Genomic DNA, 14,946 nt, shown 5'->3' on the forward strand with positions numbered 1-14,946 from the left:
TTTAGGGACACAGTTTAGCTCTTTTCACACCCATTAGAGGATCCTAATCATAAGAGTTGAGCAACATAAAAGCTTTTGAAGCAGAAAGCCTGGACGTTGCGTGTTACATCTAATGGAAATAATATTACACAGAAGTCTTTCACTTCCGAGACTGATTAGAAGCTGTACCGTATTTACCACAGTATGAAGATAACCTGAGAGAACACTAGCATAAATCATTAATTCATTGTGGAGAAACTCTGGAAGAGGATATGTTTCTAAAAGGAAAATGATCACATTAAAATGCAAGCAAACTTTGAGGAAAACAAGCTGTGCCAAGTAAATGGTGCCAAAATTAAGCAATTCATAGTTACCATACTTGGTCTTCAATAGGAAGAATTTAGAGCACATGAAAATACAACAACAGCATAGCAAATCAATGGGGGAAAAAAAAAAATCAACTGAGTGTTACGTTGGCTATCTGAAAAGCTTGCTGGAATTACACAGATCCTATTCCAAAAGGCTCATGTACCTAATAAATAGTTCTGGAAGACAATGAACAACACTAAGCACATGTAGACTCTCCTGTGCTTCCTAAGAATTGTCTATCCCCAGTAAACGAAAGAGCAAGCATGCAAAATTCTCCATATAAAAAGTAATTAGAAAAAATTAATCAATTTCTCCTCTCCTTCTTTAATACTTATGTATCAGTTTTAGAAAGCAAAATGATCAGGTGACATTGCTCTGTAATAATTTCAATTAAAATAAATGACGTTGCTTTTACTGCAATTTACAACCTCATAAGTAACCAACCTGAAGAGAAAAGCAATAAAACCAAAGAAAAAAGCTACCCACCATTTACCCAGCGACCAAACAGCAACATGAAAGATATCACATTCCTCTTTCTATGCTTTAGATACAGAGGAGCATTTTGATATCCCAAATACTTAGGGATGTTATTTGCTATTGAGACTTTTAAATCGTTACTAAGAACGCACTTGACATCTCTTGGGAAAATAATAAATGCCGTATACTCGAACTTGCTAGGTCCTCTTTTAAGGCTGACATCCCTCTGTCTCCTTACTGCACACAATAAAAGGCAAGCCTTCTGTTTGCAGGCTTCAGGTCACTTGCTCAGTTGCTACCCCCAAATCACGGCATTCGAGGGCTGCATTCCACCTGAGGAGTATTTGTGGCAGCTGGCAGACAGAGATGCCTGGGCTCACCAGGGTAGAAGGGGCATTCCAGGCTGTGAAGCTGCTTGCACTGGAAGTGCTTGCTAACAGAGATGTCAATGAAGTAAAGGAGTTCCAGTACCTGAGTTAACAAGCTGCTGCTCCATGACCCCGCAGCCCAGGACCTCCATCCATTCTCCTTGGAAGTTGATCTCCATCTCAAAGGAAGGGTGAGTAAATGGGAAGTAGCAATCTACCCATCTGACTTGCAGTCCTGTAGCAGTGTTTAAAAAATAAATAAATATGAAAGGGTGTATGCTTAAAAGGCCATCCCTCCAACCATCTGTAAAATTTGCCTTTCAACTAATGGCATGAATTACAGCAATCCAGAGAAAATAAATAGCAAACAAACTAATTTACAACACTTGTGCAAGGTGATAAATCTTAAAACCTGTGGAAAAAAATGACCATGTCTTTTCTAATATGAAAAATGCTTTGTGCAATTCAAGCACCCTTTGAAACCAAATCAATCATTTGTCAAATTCTGGTAACCACCTGGCATCGAACAAAAATGAGCCAAGATAATGGAAAAGTCAGTAATTTTGTTATTCTTTGCACCAGGAAATGACTAACTGCTTCTCACAGGAAAAACTAGCTAAGTCTTTAATTTTTACTTAGTATTTTATGGATCGTCTAGACAAGTAATTTTTTTTCATCAAAACTTAATTAAAATACAGAGCTATTCTCTCTGTATATGTTTAAAAGTGAAAGTTAAAAATGGATATTAATATACACAAATAGAAATATATTTTCACAGAGTTGTACATTATTAAGGTATGCAACACATGCACAGAGCATTCTGGACTTGGTAGATAAGTGTAAGGGAAAAGTCCCACTTGGTAATTCCCCACCATCCCCCCCAGCTCAGCACCTCTGCAGGTACCACTGCCCAGAGCAAGGAAAGTCCTGGCATCTCAGAGCAGTGCAGCCAGAAGAGGACAAGGTCTTCCTTCCCAAGGTCTTCAGTGCTGCCTAAAGCAGAGTTGTTTCAAAGTGCTCATTATATTTGATGAGTTTTAGTTCTTCTAATGATTTACAGATGCTTTGCTTCACTAATTTTTTTTTTTATCTAACCATTAGTTGTCAGGAAAAAGTCTCAGAAACATGAACCATAAAAACTTGATAGAGAACTGAAATGCAAATTCTGTAAGCTAAGCTAATGCCTTAACCCCAAACACATCTTCTCTTCAGTTAAGCCAAATGCTAATCAGAGTCAGGATCATGAAGAACCAGGCAGGTCCAGCTTCAAAAATAAAGAGCTGAACCTTATTTTTGAAAGGCAAAGGTAGTGTGAGTGACAGCAACTGTTTAAATTCCTGGTTTGATCTTCAGATTTTTTTGGGGATGTTTCATAAGAGGAATGTAAAACATGAAATTGCATGATTCATCCTAAAATTTTTCAAATAAAAATATTTAAAGTAGCCTCAAAAACTAGATCTTCATTGATTACTTCTGAAACATGAAATGTAGCTACAGAAACTGAAACAATAAATTACAACAAAGATGTATATGCATGGCCAAAACATAAAATACCTCCTAACAGTCACAGGAAAATTTTCTAGATGCTATGAGAAATGAAATGGCAAGGCAGGTTTCAAAGCAAACAGACTGGCACTTCTAGATTTTCTCTGATTTCTTAAAAACCAGTCTCAGGAAAGTATATGAGTAATGGAAAATCTTTTTGATAATTGTATAGACAGAACTCAGAAAACCAGAAGTATTTACAATAGTTTCATTCCCAATTGTAGGGTGACAGCAATCACTATATTGCTCCTTTTTATCTGCATGACAATTAAAAACATACATACATGAAAAGAGTCACGCGTATACAATAATATAGTGTGAAGAAAACATTTTTTTTAATTTCCTGATCTTGGCATTTTTAATCCTTGGGCTGTGCACATATAAAATATTCTCATTTAGCTTGCAAAATTTGCAAATGCAGCAACTACTTTGAATATTCAACTAGTTTGCATTCAGTAACAACATTCAGATAATTGTTTCTTATTAATCCTCTGATTACTTAAAAAATGAAGCTCTGTGAAAAAAAGGATTTCTCAGCTGTTTGTTCTTAATTAAAATAAATTTTTAAAGGTAAAAAAAGAATTTAAAGCTCTTTTTATTCTTGAATTTTAATGCATATTAGTACTTAAGAGGCTTCTGGTTTAAATGCAAATAAGCAAACAAACAACATTCTGAATAAACCAAAACAAATTCACAATGAAGAGACAACTCTCACCTTCATTCTGTTCTCTAAATTAATAGTTAATCCCACATACCACAATAATTTTATTCATACAGTATCCAGGCCATTGGGAATACCTCTGTAGTTTATATTCAAGTGTTCTTTCAGACTTTTGCTCTGGAAGACTTTACTGAAAAGCAGAGGGTGCTCAGCCTTTGGCAACATTAACTGCATTTCTATAGAGTGCCACAGAACCAATGGGTACATTTATTATTTAGATAAAAAATATTGTCTTGTTGCTCAATTTATTCCCAAGGAGTAAAGGGCATCACTTACACTCAGCAAATTAAACCACTAAGGACTCTAAAGGATTATGATGATTAGGCTTCCTGTAGTACTATGTAATTTTCCTGATTTGGCCTAGTTTGTTTCTTCACATACAGACTATGAAATACTGGCAAAATTGATCTTTTCTAGAAATTTTAGGAGGCCAAGAGACACATATCTTTCTTAAAACAAGCACTTACAAGAACACACTGCTGAATCTAATCAAGGCCTGACCACTAGACACAAACTTTTCCTGTTCAAAGAAATTATTTGTGTTATCAGACATAAACACACTTGCTCATTTCAGAGCCTCACAGTGCTCATGAGAGTCCTTCCAGTGGGTAGAGGTCCATTCAAAACTGTGCTGGGCTGAACACCAGGCTCCCAGCAAAGCTGGTCTACCACTGCCCTCCTCAACTGGACCAGGGGTAGAAAATTTAATAAAAGACTCATGGGTCAAGATGAGGGCAGGAAGAGATAACCCAGCAATTACAGTCATGGGCAAAACAGACTTGACTTGGGGGAAGTCGTTCCATTTATTACCAATCAAATCAGAGCAGGATAATGGGAAATAGAAACTAAACCTTGAAAACAACTTCCCCCATCCCTCCCTTCTTCCAGGCTCAACTCCACTCCCAAAATCTCTAGCTCCTCCTCACCAGCAATGGGGACGGGGAATGGAGATGGTGGTCAGCTCATCCCTCATTTTCTCTGCTACTTTTCCCCTGCTTCAGGGTGAAGTCATGCCCTCTAAAGACAGTCCTTCGTTAATTGCATCAGCATAAGTCCCTCCCACAGCATACAGTCCTTCAGGAACCTCCTGCTCCAGGACAGGTCTCTCCACAGGGCCACAGGTCCTGCCAGAAGCCTGCTCCAGCACAGGGTTCCAGCCTTCTTTGGGACTCTACCTGCTCCAGAATGGGGTCCTTCATGGGCTGCAGGTGGACCTCTTTATTTCCATGGACCTCTATGGGCTGGAGGGGCACAGCTGTCTCACCATGGGCTGAATCTCAGGGGAATCTCAGCTCAGGCACCTGAAGCACCTCCTCTCCCTCCTTCTCCATTGACCTTGCGTCTCAAGCAAGGTATCTGAAGGGCAGCTCCTCACACGTGTTCTCATTCCTCTTGCTGGCTGCAAATTGTGCAGGATTTTTTCTTGTCCCTTTTAAAGTGAGTTATCCCAGAGGTGCTACTGCCATTACTGATGGGCTCAGCTTTGGCCAGCAGTGGGTCCACCCTGGAGCTGGCTGGCACTGGCTCTGTCAGACATGAAGCAAACATCTGGCAGCTCCTCACAGAAGCCACCCCTGCAGCCTCCCCGCTACCAAAAGATTGCCATGCAAACCCAATACAGTAACTTATATGTCAGATCAGTATGGAAACAGTGAATAATTACTGTTATTTCTGAACACTGAATCCAGGTAAAGAATTGGTCATAGCCTGCACTCAAAAGTAATGGTGTTATTAGATATTAAGCTAAACAAGTGCTAGCCTAATTGAGTCTCATAATGAAAAAGGCTTGACCAAAGGCACTGAAAAAGAAAGAAAAGAAAAAAGAACAAACCAAACACATAAAAGCAACCTATTAATACACTACAGAACAGAAGCAACAAAGCCTGAGACCCAGATGGTCTTCACTGACCAGAAATCCTCTTTGTTGCTGTGAGGATTATTTTTAGAGACAAGGTTATGGAAGAAAAAGGAGAGGGGTGCAAGGAGGGTGCTGGGAAGCACAGAAGGTATTGAACTGTGGCCTCTTGAGGTGTGTATCAATTTATAAGTACTCTGCACCTCATTGTTTCAGATAATTCATCATACTTGCAGCAGACAGGAGCTGGCTGCCCATATAAACCCTCACATTTTTCAGAAGTTATTAGCCAGACCATTATGTCCTTTATAATTTTATTTTTTTTTAACTCATTACACCCATAGATCTCCATGCACTCAAAGGAGGTATCAGTACAAGAGAACTAAGAAGGAGAATGAGCAGAACATGTTTGATTTAAAAGATATCCAGTGGCTGTTCAGTGGGAATCAGCAGTGGCAAAGCCATCAGTCAAAGCACAGCATTACTCACTCTCCTGCCTTCCCTTACCAGTGCCTAGGAACCGGGTAGATAAATATGGGATAGCAGTGAATTTTGAGCCATTTCATGTAAAGCAACAAACCACAGAACCAGCACACAGTCATTATTTTCTATTTGCTATAGTAAGATTACTTCTGAATCTCCCAGAGTGCAGAGAGCTTTTGACAAGCTACAGAGGGGTTAGAGAAAGAACCATAGTTGAAAAAGACTGGCTAATTTATGAGGAAATTTTGGGCAGCCTTGTTACTAGGTAACTAAAATGAGAACTAACAGACTACTTACACTGACAGAACTGTATGGGGAGATGGATGTGTAACTTAAATTAGTGGATTTTAGGTGTGCATTTTATGGAAGTAACAGAGGAAAACTAAGAAAGGTGATGTCTAGGTGTAGTATTTGAAAAAGCATCCTGGCAGAAAATTGGAAGAAACTGAAAGACAGTTACTTGTAGAATGCAAAATCAGGCATGTCATACCATCAGAAAATGCCAGAAGAAGAACTACTTTACATTGTCAAACTTTTAAGGCAACTGATTGGATATTCCAGAACTTTCTTCCTCCTCTAACATCTGTCATTACTTTGTCTGTTGGCAAAGCCAGAAAGACATAAAAAGACAAACTTTTGTAATAAGGGTAAGTGCAGATCCTATGAAGTTTTTGACCTTCCTCAGGACAACACAGTGATTTCTAAACAACTTTGTTTTGTCAACACTGAGTTGTTCAAATAGTGTGGAAGGAACCAGGTAGAGCCCAACTGTCTCATAAAATACTATAAAAAATAACCTAAAACACCACAAAAAAAAAAAAGGCAAGTCAGTGGTATGACCTTTCTGCAGAGATTCTGCAGAGATTCTCAATCTATCATCAACCTGAGCTAGTAAATTCCCAGAGAAGCACTGCAGAAGCACACCTTCCAAGTCCAGGACTTCAGGTACAAGCTAGTTTATGCACAACTAACATGTACAGCAGTCTCAATCTACAATCCAAACAATCTGCCTATAATAAACAGTTGACTGTATGACAATGCAACATTTCAGTCACTTACTGCAGCTGTGGTCATGCTATGCTGCTAGAAAAGATGTGCCACTTCACTACAATATTCTGCTGACAGTACAGGTTGTAAAGAATACAAATTATGCCAAGGATAAAGGAATAAAACTTTTGCTTTTAACAGAACAAGGTGCCTTATATCCACATATAGAAAAACAAACATTTTCCAAGAGCAACACATTTAAACACATTTTAAATATTAAGTTAAAATTTATAGAAGTCAAGATACAAAAAGTAATCAAGAGTACCATGTAAAGTAAAGAGTAAAGTACTAGTTAAAAGATGACAGCTATCAAAGACAAATTTATTTATGTGTGCCTCAAGACTGTGCAGTGCAGTGCACCAATCTCACATACCTGGTGCCTAACATGAACTTTGAATACTTTGAATTCCTGTATTTCCATGAATGGGAAAGGGGGGAAATACACATATATATATACACATACATATGCAAATTTAAATTTAAAACCATATTAAACTTATTTCAATAACTATATATTGTGTTTGTATTCCAGGAAAAATGTTGGGGGTATAGAAATAGAAAACTCCAACAGTAAAAAGGTGGCATCTACCTTTAATTTGTACATTTAAAATAGTCTATGAATATATTTTAATGTCTTTATAGCTAATGGGTGGACTGTACAAGAACTAGTAATAGCCAACATGCTGAAGCTTAAAGTGCAGTATCTGTCAACAGTTAGAGAAGGATGCCACTGCAGTCTGAGATACCACTAATAACTCTGAGAAATTGTTCACTTTAAACATCCTCAGCATCTGAGGTTGATCTAAATTTATCATTCTTACTGTTACCTACTTTCATCCCAATTTTCTATGTTTCAAAAGGTCACTGTTAAGTAAAATACACCTACAAGAGGCTTTGAGCTGAGGAACTTCAAAATTTTTGTTCAGGTGGAATAGAACAATAACTGGTAAAAGTTTTGCACGCTATAAGTCAACTTGAAAAATGCAGAAAAATATTCGAGCAGTCATACCTAGAACTTGGTATCATTATCAATCCACTCTTGTAACTACTGCTTTAAGTGCAATAAACATCTTAAAACACCTTAGAAAGTAGGCAAGATACCTCATGCATTCTAATACCATCCAGTATTTCCTCAACAGAAAAACGAATCAGCTCAGAAGAGCAGCCTCCTTGCCAAGAAATAACATTAATGTAGCAATTTTGACTCAGGCCATTTATAAATTCAGTTCCTGAAACTGAAAGCAGGTATTTCTGAGGAGAGAATACTTCATTCATATACACATCCATTACCCTTCCTCATTCTACTGCAAGCACTAAAAAACAATTACTGTTCAGCTTGATGTGGACTTAGCAAACACGGTCTGCCCTCAGCTGAAAGGTTTAATTTATCCGCACAAGGGATGCGGCATGTGGACACATGCATCCCTTCCCTGCTCCTGGTGCAGGATCTGAGTGCTGCCCAGCTGCACCCAAGCTCTCCTGCACCCCAGATGCGATGCAGCACCCATGCTCCATCCTTCTCACAGGAGGCCCACGAGGATGAAGCAGAGGGGGTCCTGCAGAGCTTTGTGCTGGAGCTGGAGCTGCCTCTCCTCGCAGGACCCACACTGTCCCTTTAGCACACAGCTTCTGCCAGATCACTGCTTGCAGCTGGGTCTCCACATGTCCCCACCTGCATTTGTGCCCACCACATTACACTGACACACTGCACACCTAAACATTTTCACAAAAACCTGCTGAGTCAACACAGTGTTGTGTGCACCAGTATTCAGGAAAACCCAGAGAGGAATGTGTGGCCTCTTGGAAAAACCTATCTGGCTATTTTGTATTACCAGCTGCCAACTCAACCCCTGAGCTTCCTGTCTGTGTTACACAGCAAAATGTTTCTCAAAAGTCCCAATGACTATAGGCATAGGCAATCTGGGGGAAAAGGTGCAAGAACCCACCGTCACCAAAGATGTGAGTCATGAGCTTCGTGAGCACTTGCTTCAGGTTGAACTCCACCAGCCTCACTGCCTCCATGGTGTGACACTCCTGCTTGTGTGCAGTGCGATGGCCTTGCTCAAACAGCTGTAAACCTTCACCATCTTTAATGCTGGAGAACAACTAGAACAAAACCACAAAAACACCGTGTTTTGCATCAGTCACCTTCTGAATGAAAATAGAGAATGAAGTCTCATTGATTTAAGTGGGAATCTTACCTGCTAAGTCTACACTGTGAAAAACAAACAAAGACTGTGAGTTTCTACAAATTCTGTTCACTAAATGCAGAGATGAATCTCTGTAAGAACAAAAATGCTCAAATAATTAAATCTGGTTTATTTCTATCATCAAATAATATTATTAGCTATAGGAAAATAATAATTTACAAAATAAAGCATGTCTCCTTTTCTGATTCAGTTACTTTGGAAGTTACCACGCAGAACAAAGTACTCTGTACAGTGTATGTAAATTACACCCCAAAAACTACAAAACACAATGAACTCAATGGCATTTATCAGAACTTCAACTCTTTTAGTACTTGGATGATGTAAAAGAAACACCAAAACAACAAAAAAGAAACAAAAACAAAAAACAGAAACACAAAACAAACCCAAACCAATCAACCCCAAACAAAAAAACCCCCAAACTAAAAAAAACCCAAACCAAAAAAACAAACAAACAAACCCAAAACAAACCCTGGCAGTTTAATGAGACTAAAGCTGTTTACAGTTGATTCATCATGGGTACAAGTTTATATTCATTTAAGGACTACCATTTTCCTGTATGTTCCCATACAGCATCATTTTTGTGAACAAGAATTTTGTCTATGGGGCTTGTAAGGATTCATGATCTCAGGAGGGGGTTTTCCAGATAAGTTACGAAGCACAGGGACAGCTGTTTTGGGATGTGGCAGACTTGCTCTTCATTTGGACACTGCTCACCACCAGATCTGCTGCAAGTTGAAGATTTCTGCTTTCTGCATATCCCCATGTGCTTCTGGCCAGGTGATCCTGGCCAGATACACACCAGCAAATCTATATCCTTTCAGAGAGACCAATAAACAGATTCATTAAACAACACTGTTGGAGGCTCTGTGTCCTGGGAAGACAAGCAGGCAATTTCACAATCTAAAGAGTATTTTTGTTGGAAATCCTTACAGCTGTACAAAACCCCCATATCTGGGATGAAGTCTTGAGGGTAGGGCGAGCCAGTTGTGAAAGTGTTTCTAGTGCTCTTTCCTACCCCTCCTCCTCTACCTTCCCCTAGTCAATCAAGCACACACAGAGGGAAAAAACATGCACTGAGATTTTCTTTCCATTAAGCCTCCCAACATAAATAGCTCTTACTCAGGAGATGCCACGAATAGTGTGTAACCTTAACAACTCATGGATGCCCACAGAAGTTGTTTTAACCGCAGTTTGATGCCTTCAGAGCACTAAATGCTCTAAACAAAAAGTTCAAGTGAATCTCTGGTATTTCACAAATGCTAGATACAATTAATCAGGACTAGTTTCTAGCACATTTCCTACAGACACAACGAATGAAGAGTCTGAGTTTAGACAGCAGGCTAACTAGCACAACACTGGATTGAAGAAATAAAAAAAAAAAATCCATTCACATTTAACTTTGTATTGCTAGACACAAGTAGATTGCTGGCAGATTTAGACAACATTTCTTCTCTTAATGTTCTTAGTGTGCTGCAGAAAATACTAAATTAAAAAGGGAATGTATAATATCAAATAAAATGATTCTCCGCCAGTCTAACAAAAATGCCCTTACTAACCAAGAGGCAGCAGCTTGACAAACAAAGTGCCACACTTTTAAATAACAGATTCTTTATTCAAGTGCTCATGTGAAAGATTAAATCCCCTTCTTCTTACTGACATTAATCCTACCTTGACTGGAACAAGAAGATAATACCCACCCTACAACTAATTTGCTGTCAGCAAGGCAGATAGGTCACCCAGCATGTGGTTTGGAAAGCCAGGGAAATTCAGAGAGGCCAGCATTAGCCTAGGGAGGATAATTGTCCTAGGCTCACTGGGTGGCCAGTGGAGAGACACAGGATCCCTTACAGAGGAACACAGAGTGGCTAAATTAGGTTCCTGCTCTGAACAACCCTACACAGGTAGCTATTTTTTCTGTTGACTGACTGACTCACTCACTAAGCAAGAAACACCCTTCAGACAACAGAGATGTTCCCTCTTTGAACCAGAATACACTGTATTTACACATTAGAAGGTACATTTGTTATTTTACCTATCAGCAGATTTTAGGACATGAATCTCTTCCTCCTTTTCCCCTTCACTCCTCCCTTCAGCTTAAGACTGGCTCCTCAGACCACTGAAAAGAACAGTTACTCTGGACACTAGCCTTCAAAACACAGCATACTTGTATCAACAAGTACATAGAAATACTTTTCCTTACTGTTGTATTATTTCTGAAATGTTGATATCACAATTACAGTCTAAAGCAAAATTCTATTTCAGTGGTTTATATCAGATGTGGAAACAAAATACATTGAGCAAGAATCATTGAGTCATAATGCAGCCCTGTCACCTGCTTGAGCCTTAATCCTGCCAAACCAGTCATAGGCACCATCTCCAAGTGCCTCCAAGTCATAGGTTCCTACTCCAAGCCAGGACAAGGGCCCATGCAGCAGTGTACTGAGCCAAGCTGGGAGATGGATCCACATGGGCAGTAACTCAGGAGAAGGGAAGAAACTGAGGGATGTGAAAATGGTGAAGTTGAGCTTAGTAATCAAATATCAGCATACTAGCAGCTCCAAGAGATGAGCTGGCACATGGAACAGGGCTGGGTCACTTTAGGCACATGTATGACTCTAGTCCAGTTCAGACAGACTCTGAAAGCACAGGGAAGTCCCAGAAACAGGTAAAACAACAGCTCCCCCTTACAGTCAGGCACCGAGAGGCTTTGGTATTCTCCACAGAGGCTCCATCAGCTGCAGATGGGATTATACCGAGAAAAAAAAAAACATATATACCTTACAGTTGTATTAATATTTATTCCTGATTTCCCATTCACTGACATTGCTATGTCAATACGGGTGGCTTTAAACCGATACGCCAATTTCACTACTACAACGATTGAACTGTGCTAAGTACATGTCTTGGATTAGAAACACTTCAACATTTCTGTATACATAAAGCCAGGAAAGTCAAAGCTTGAATAAAATGAAGAATCACCTACAGTTGCTCCTTTTTGATGTCAATTTTTCTCAAGCACAAACAATATCAGAGCAAATGGAGAAAAAAAAAATACCTAACATCTTGCATAAAGCATTGACACATGCAAGACGACATTTTCACGTACATTCATTCCTCCAGTGCAGACTAAAACAGCATGCACTATCTAATTGTATTGAATACAATCAGTCACTACTACAAGCAGGAAAGAAATTTCCTGTAGCCATAAATCGAGTACCTATGTGTCTGTCTAGTGTAAGGACAAGAAGATTTTTCTTTGAGTGAAGGTGTGCAAAACATTGAATACTGGATCACCATGAAAAAGTAAAAAAAATTAACACTTCCCAGGATTTATCAGCATATCTGACTGATGCTGCATTACAAAGGAAAAGGCAGAAAGGAATTGAAGTGACCTAACCATATGGCATGAAGTTAAGTCAGTTTATCTCCTAATAAAAATAAATTAAAATTTGATAATGTGTAAGGGCAAGAAGACAAAGTTTTAACTGGACAAGTACAAATAGAGCTATGGTCCTTCAAAAGCACACTCCAGCATTTCTCAGCCTGGCATGAAGGGCAGAAGTCACATTTGTGATTTAACCAAAACCTCAACATTTCCTCAATCATTTGACAGACTTTTTAGTCTCACATCCCTTCATTATCCATACACTTAGTATTCAAAATTAAGGGCCTCTTTTCAGGATGGATTCCAGAGTAGGTTTCAGATCAGAGAGATCTGTAACTATATCCTGTCTTTCCACAATGCAGTTGTGTATTTGTCCTGCCACTCATGCATACACCAGTGATTAAGATAATGAATAAATCATACTCATGTACTTATACTCCCAGGCAAACCAGCATTTAAAATTATCGCTATATGAGGATCTGCACGTGACTACACCAAACCTTGCCACACCAAATAAATTTTGTCTCACTGGCCCTAATAAATATCTCTAAAAATGAACCAACAGCTGCAGTCTGAATCCACTTACAAATAGCAAACCCTTCCCACAACATTTTAAATGGGCTGTGGAACTCAAGACTCAACCAATGGATCAGGAATGATGAAGATGATGCCACTAATAGATGGCTCAAAGAGAAAACCTAATTTTAGTCTCAGTCAGCCTCCAAGATGTAACTATGCAGCCAGCTTCGGTACCAAAGAGATACACAGCCACATGACAGAAGGCTCTTCACTGCATATCAATAAGGATTTTTGGGGGCAGAAAATGACAAAAAATTTACTTCAACCCACAAGCTTGAAGGTGATCACCCTAATTTCTACATCCTTCCATTCTAGTTCTCCAATTACAGCAAAGAAAGGTAACCTCTGTTGTTTTTTGGGGGTGGAGGGCTATTCTTTGGTGTTTTTTTAACCTAATCAAAGTGTTTTGTAAGAAAAGGGAAAATGATAAAGATGTTTCCAGAAAGAAAAAGTAACACTGCTACACAGACACCTGATGTAATGAGACATCTATCATAAACTTCTGTTTTTGTAGCAGTAGTAATTCCTTCACTTTTAAGTACCTTAGACTTCCCAAATACACTTGTGGACACTTTCCTCTTTTTTTTTTTTTCCTGCACAATTTAAGTATTGCATTGGATAGATTTAATGGCCTTGTTCTGAAAAGCTTTGTTGGTTTGGTTTTTTTAAGCTGGATGACAAAAAGTAAGACAAAGTCTGAAAAAAAGTGAAGTCTTTGCAGTAAAAGATGCACCCTCAGTTTTCAAACTTCCTAGACCATAGATAACTATGAAAATCTAACAGACCTTCTGATGCCCTTCACTGTCAAATTTTTGACTAAAAATAACAAAGAATACAATTTGGATCCTTGGATCAGTGAAGATATATTTATTATGGCATGATTTATACAACACAACTTGGAAAATACTGAATCATATAATGTTCACTACTTGGATTAATACTGGAGAAAGTGAAATCAGTTCCACCTAAACTAGCCAGGCTCTTCGTTGCGACCACTCAGTTCAACTGCAGCTTCAGGAATAAATTCACCTCCAAATATTCTAGCAAAGTAATGCTGCTGCTCTTTTTTTTACCCAGGTGGATCTAGTTCAAATGCCCCTGCTCCTGTACTGGCCTTGCTGCCCCCTGTGAGAAGGAGGGACAGCTCCCAGGCTCTTTGGGACCCATGCTTTGCTCACAACCCTATCTATAAGTTGTAGAAGGCTAAGAAGGGCTCCTTTCCTTGGTCATTTAAGCCTTTTAAAATATTTGTTCCTTGGTGCCCAGCTAAAAACTGCTATTATGACTCCCACTGACTCTCACAAGCACTCTCAGACAAACTAAAAGCTCCAAATAACTCAATTAAATAGGTTGATCCCTGGAACTTAAATTGATTGAAATTCCTTTACATATGAGGATTAAAAAAAGGGGACTGAAGACAGGAAGAAGTTCTTCTTTGATACAATGTCAGAGAAAAATCATAGTGTCCAAACCTGCAGTAACATAGGATTCTGGAGAAGTCAAACCTAAAGACACAAGTTTTCCAAGGGGAAAACATAGCATGGCACTTGATTAAAAAAAAAAAAATGCAGATGAGTGGTCAAGTTCACATCATCCCATACCACAAGGAAAAGGATAAAACCAACATCTTTTTCTTTTTAACAATACAACAGGAATATTGCCAAGGTACTGAAGTATGGGAAGATTAGGAAAGGAGTATGTATTTAGATGAAAAATAGAAAAATCTACTAATCTCCTATTACCTAGAACAAGGATCTTTACATTTCAGGATATAAACACTGGAAGCTACAATACTGACTTTTTTTAAAATTATTCATAGTGCTTTGGAGGAGCAATCCTTTATTGCAACTAGAATATTCAACCTTTTTCCATTGCATTCTAACAAAAAAGTTTTCATTTCTACCATAAGCATTTCAATGGAGAATAAA

The 14,946-nt window shown here is 38.8% G+C and overlaps 1 protein-coding gene across 18 annotated transcripts in view; it reads right to left on the bottom strand.

Moving 5' to 3' along the window:
* Positions 1-14,946, bottom strand: part of FARS2 (phenylalanyl-tRNA synthetase 2, mitochondrial) — a 231,007-nt gene that overhangs the window by 157,272 nt on the left and 58,789 nt on the right. For 17 of the 18 annotated variants that reach the window (XR_013182985.1, XR_013182996.1, XM_077181170.1 and 14 more), the window contains 2 exons: positions 8,791-8,950; positions 1,297-1,428 (listed from right to left, as the gene is read on the bottom strand). Coding sequence is in view for 16 of the 18 variants with exons in the window: in XM_077181170.1 (XP_077037285.1) it covers positions 1,297-1,428; positions 8,791-8,950 (292 nt within the window). In the remaining 2 variants the exon portion in view is untranslated. Of the gene's footprint in view, positions 1-1,296; positions 1,429-8,790; positions 8,951-9,045; positions 9,101-14,946 lie in introns of those variants that run through there. The other variant, XM_077181196.1, reaches the window with a different exon arrangement.

The sequence above is a fragment of the Agelaius phoeniceus genome, chromosome 1 (assembly GCF_051311805.1).
Source record: "Agelaius phoeniceus isolate bAgePho1 chromosome 1, bAgePho1.hap1, whole genome shotgun sequence".
NCBI classification, from domain to species: Eukaryota; Metazoa; Chordata; class Aves; order Passeriformes; family Icteridae; genus Agelaius; species Agelaius phoeniceus.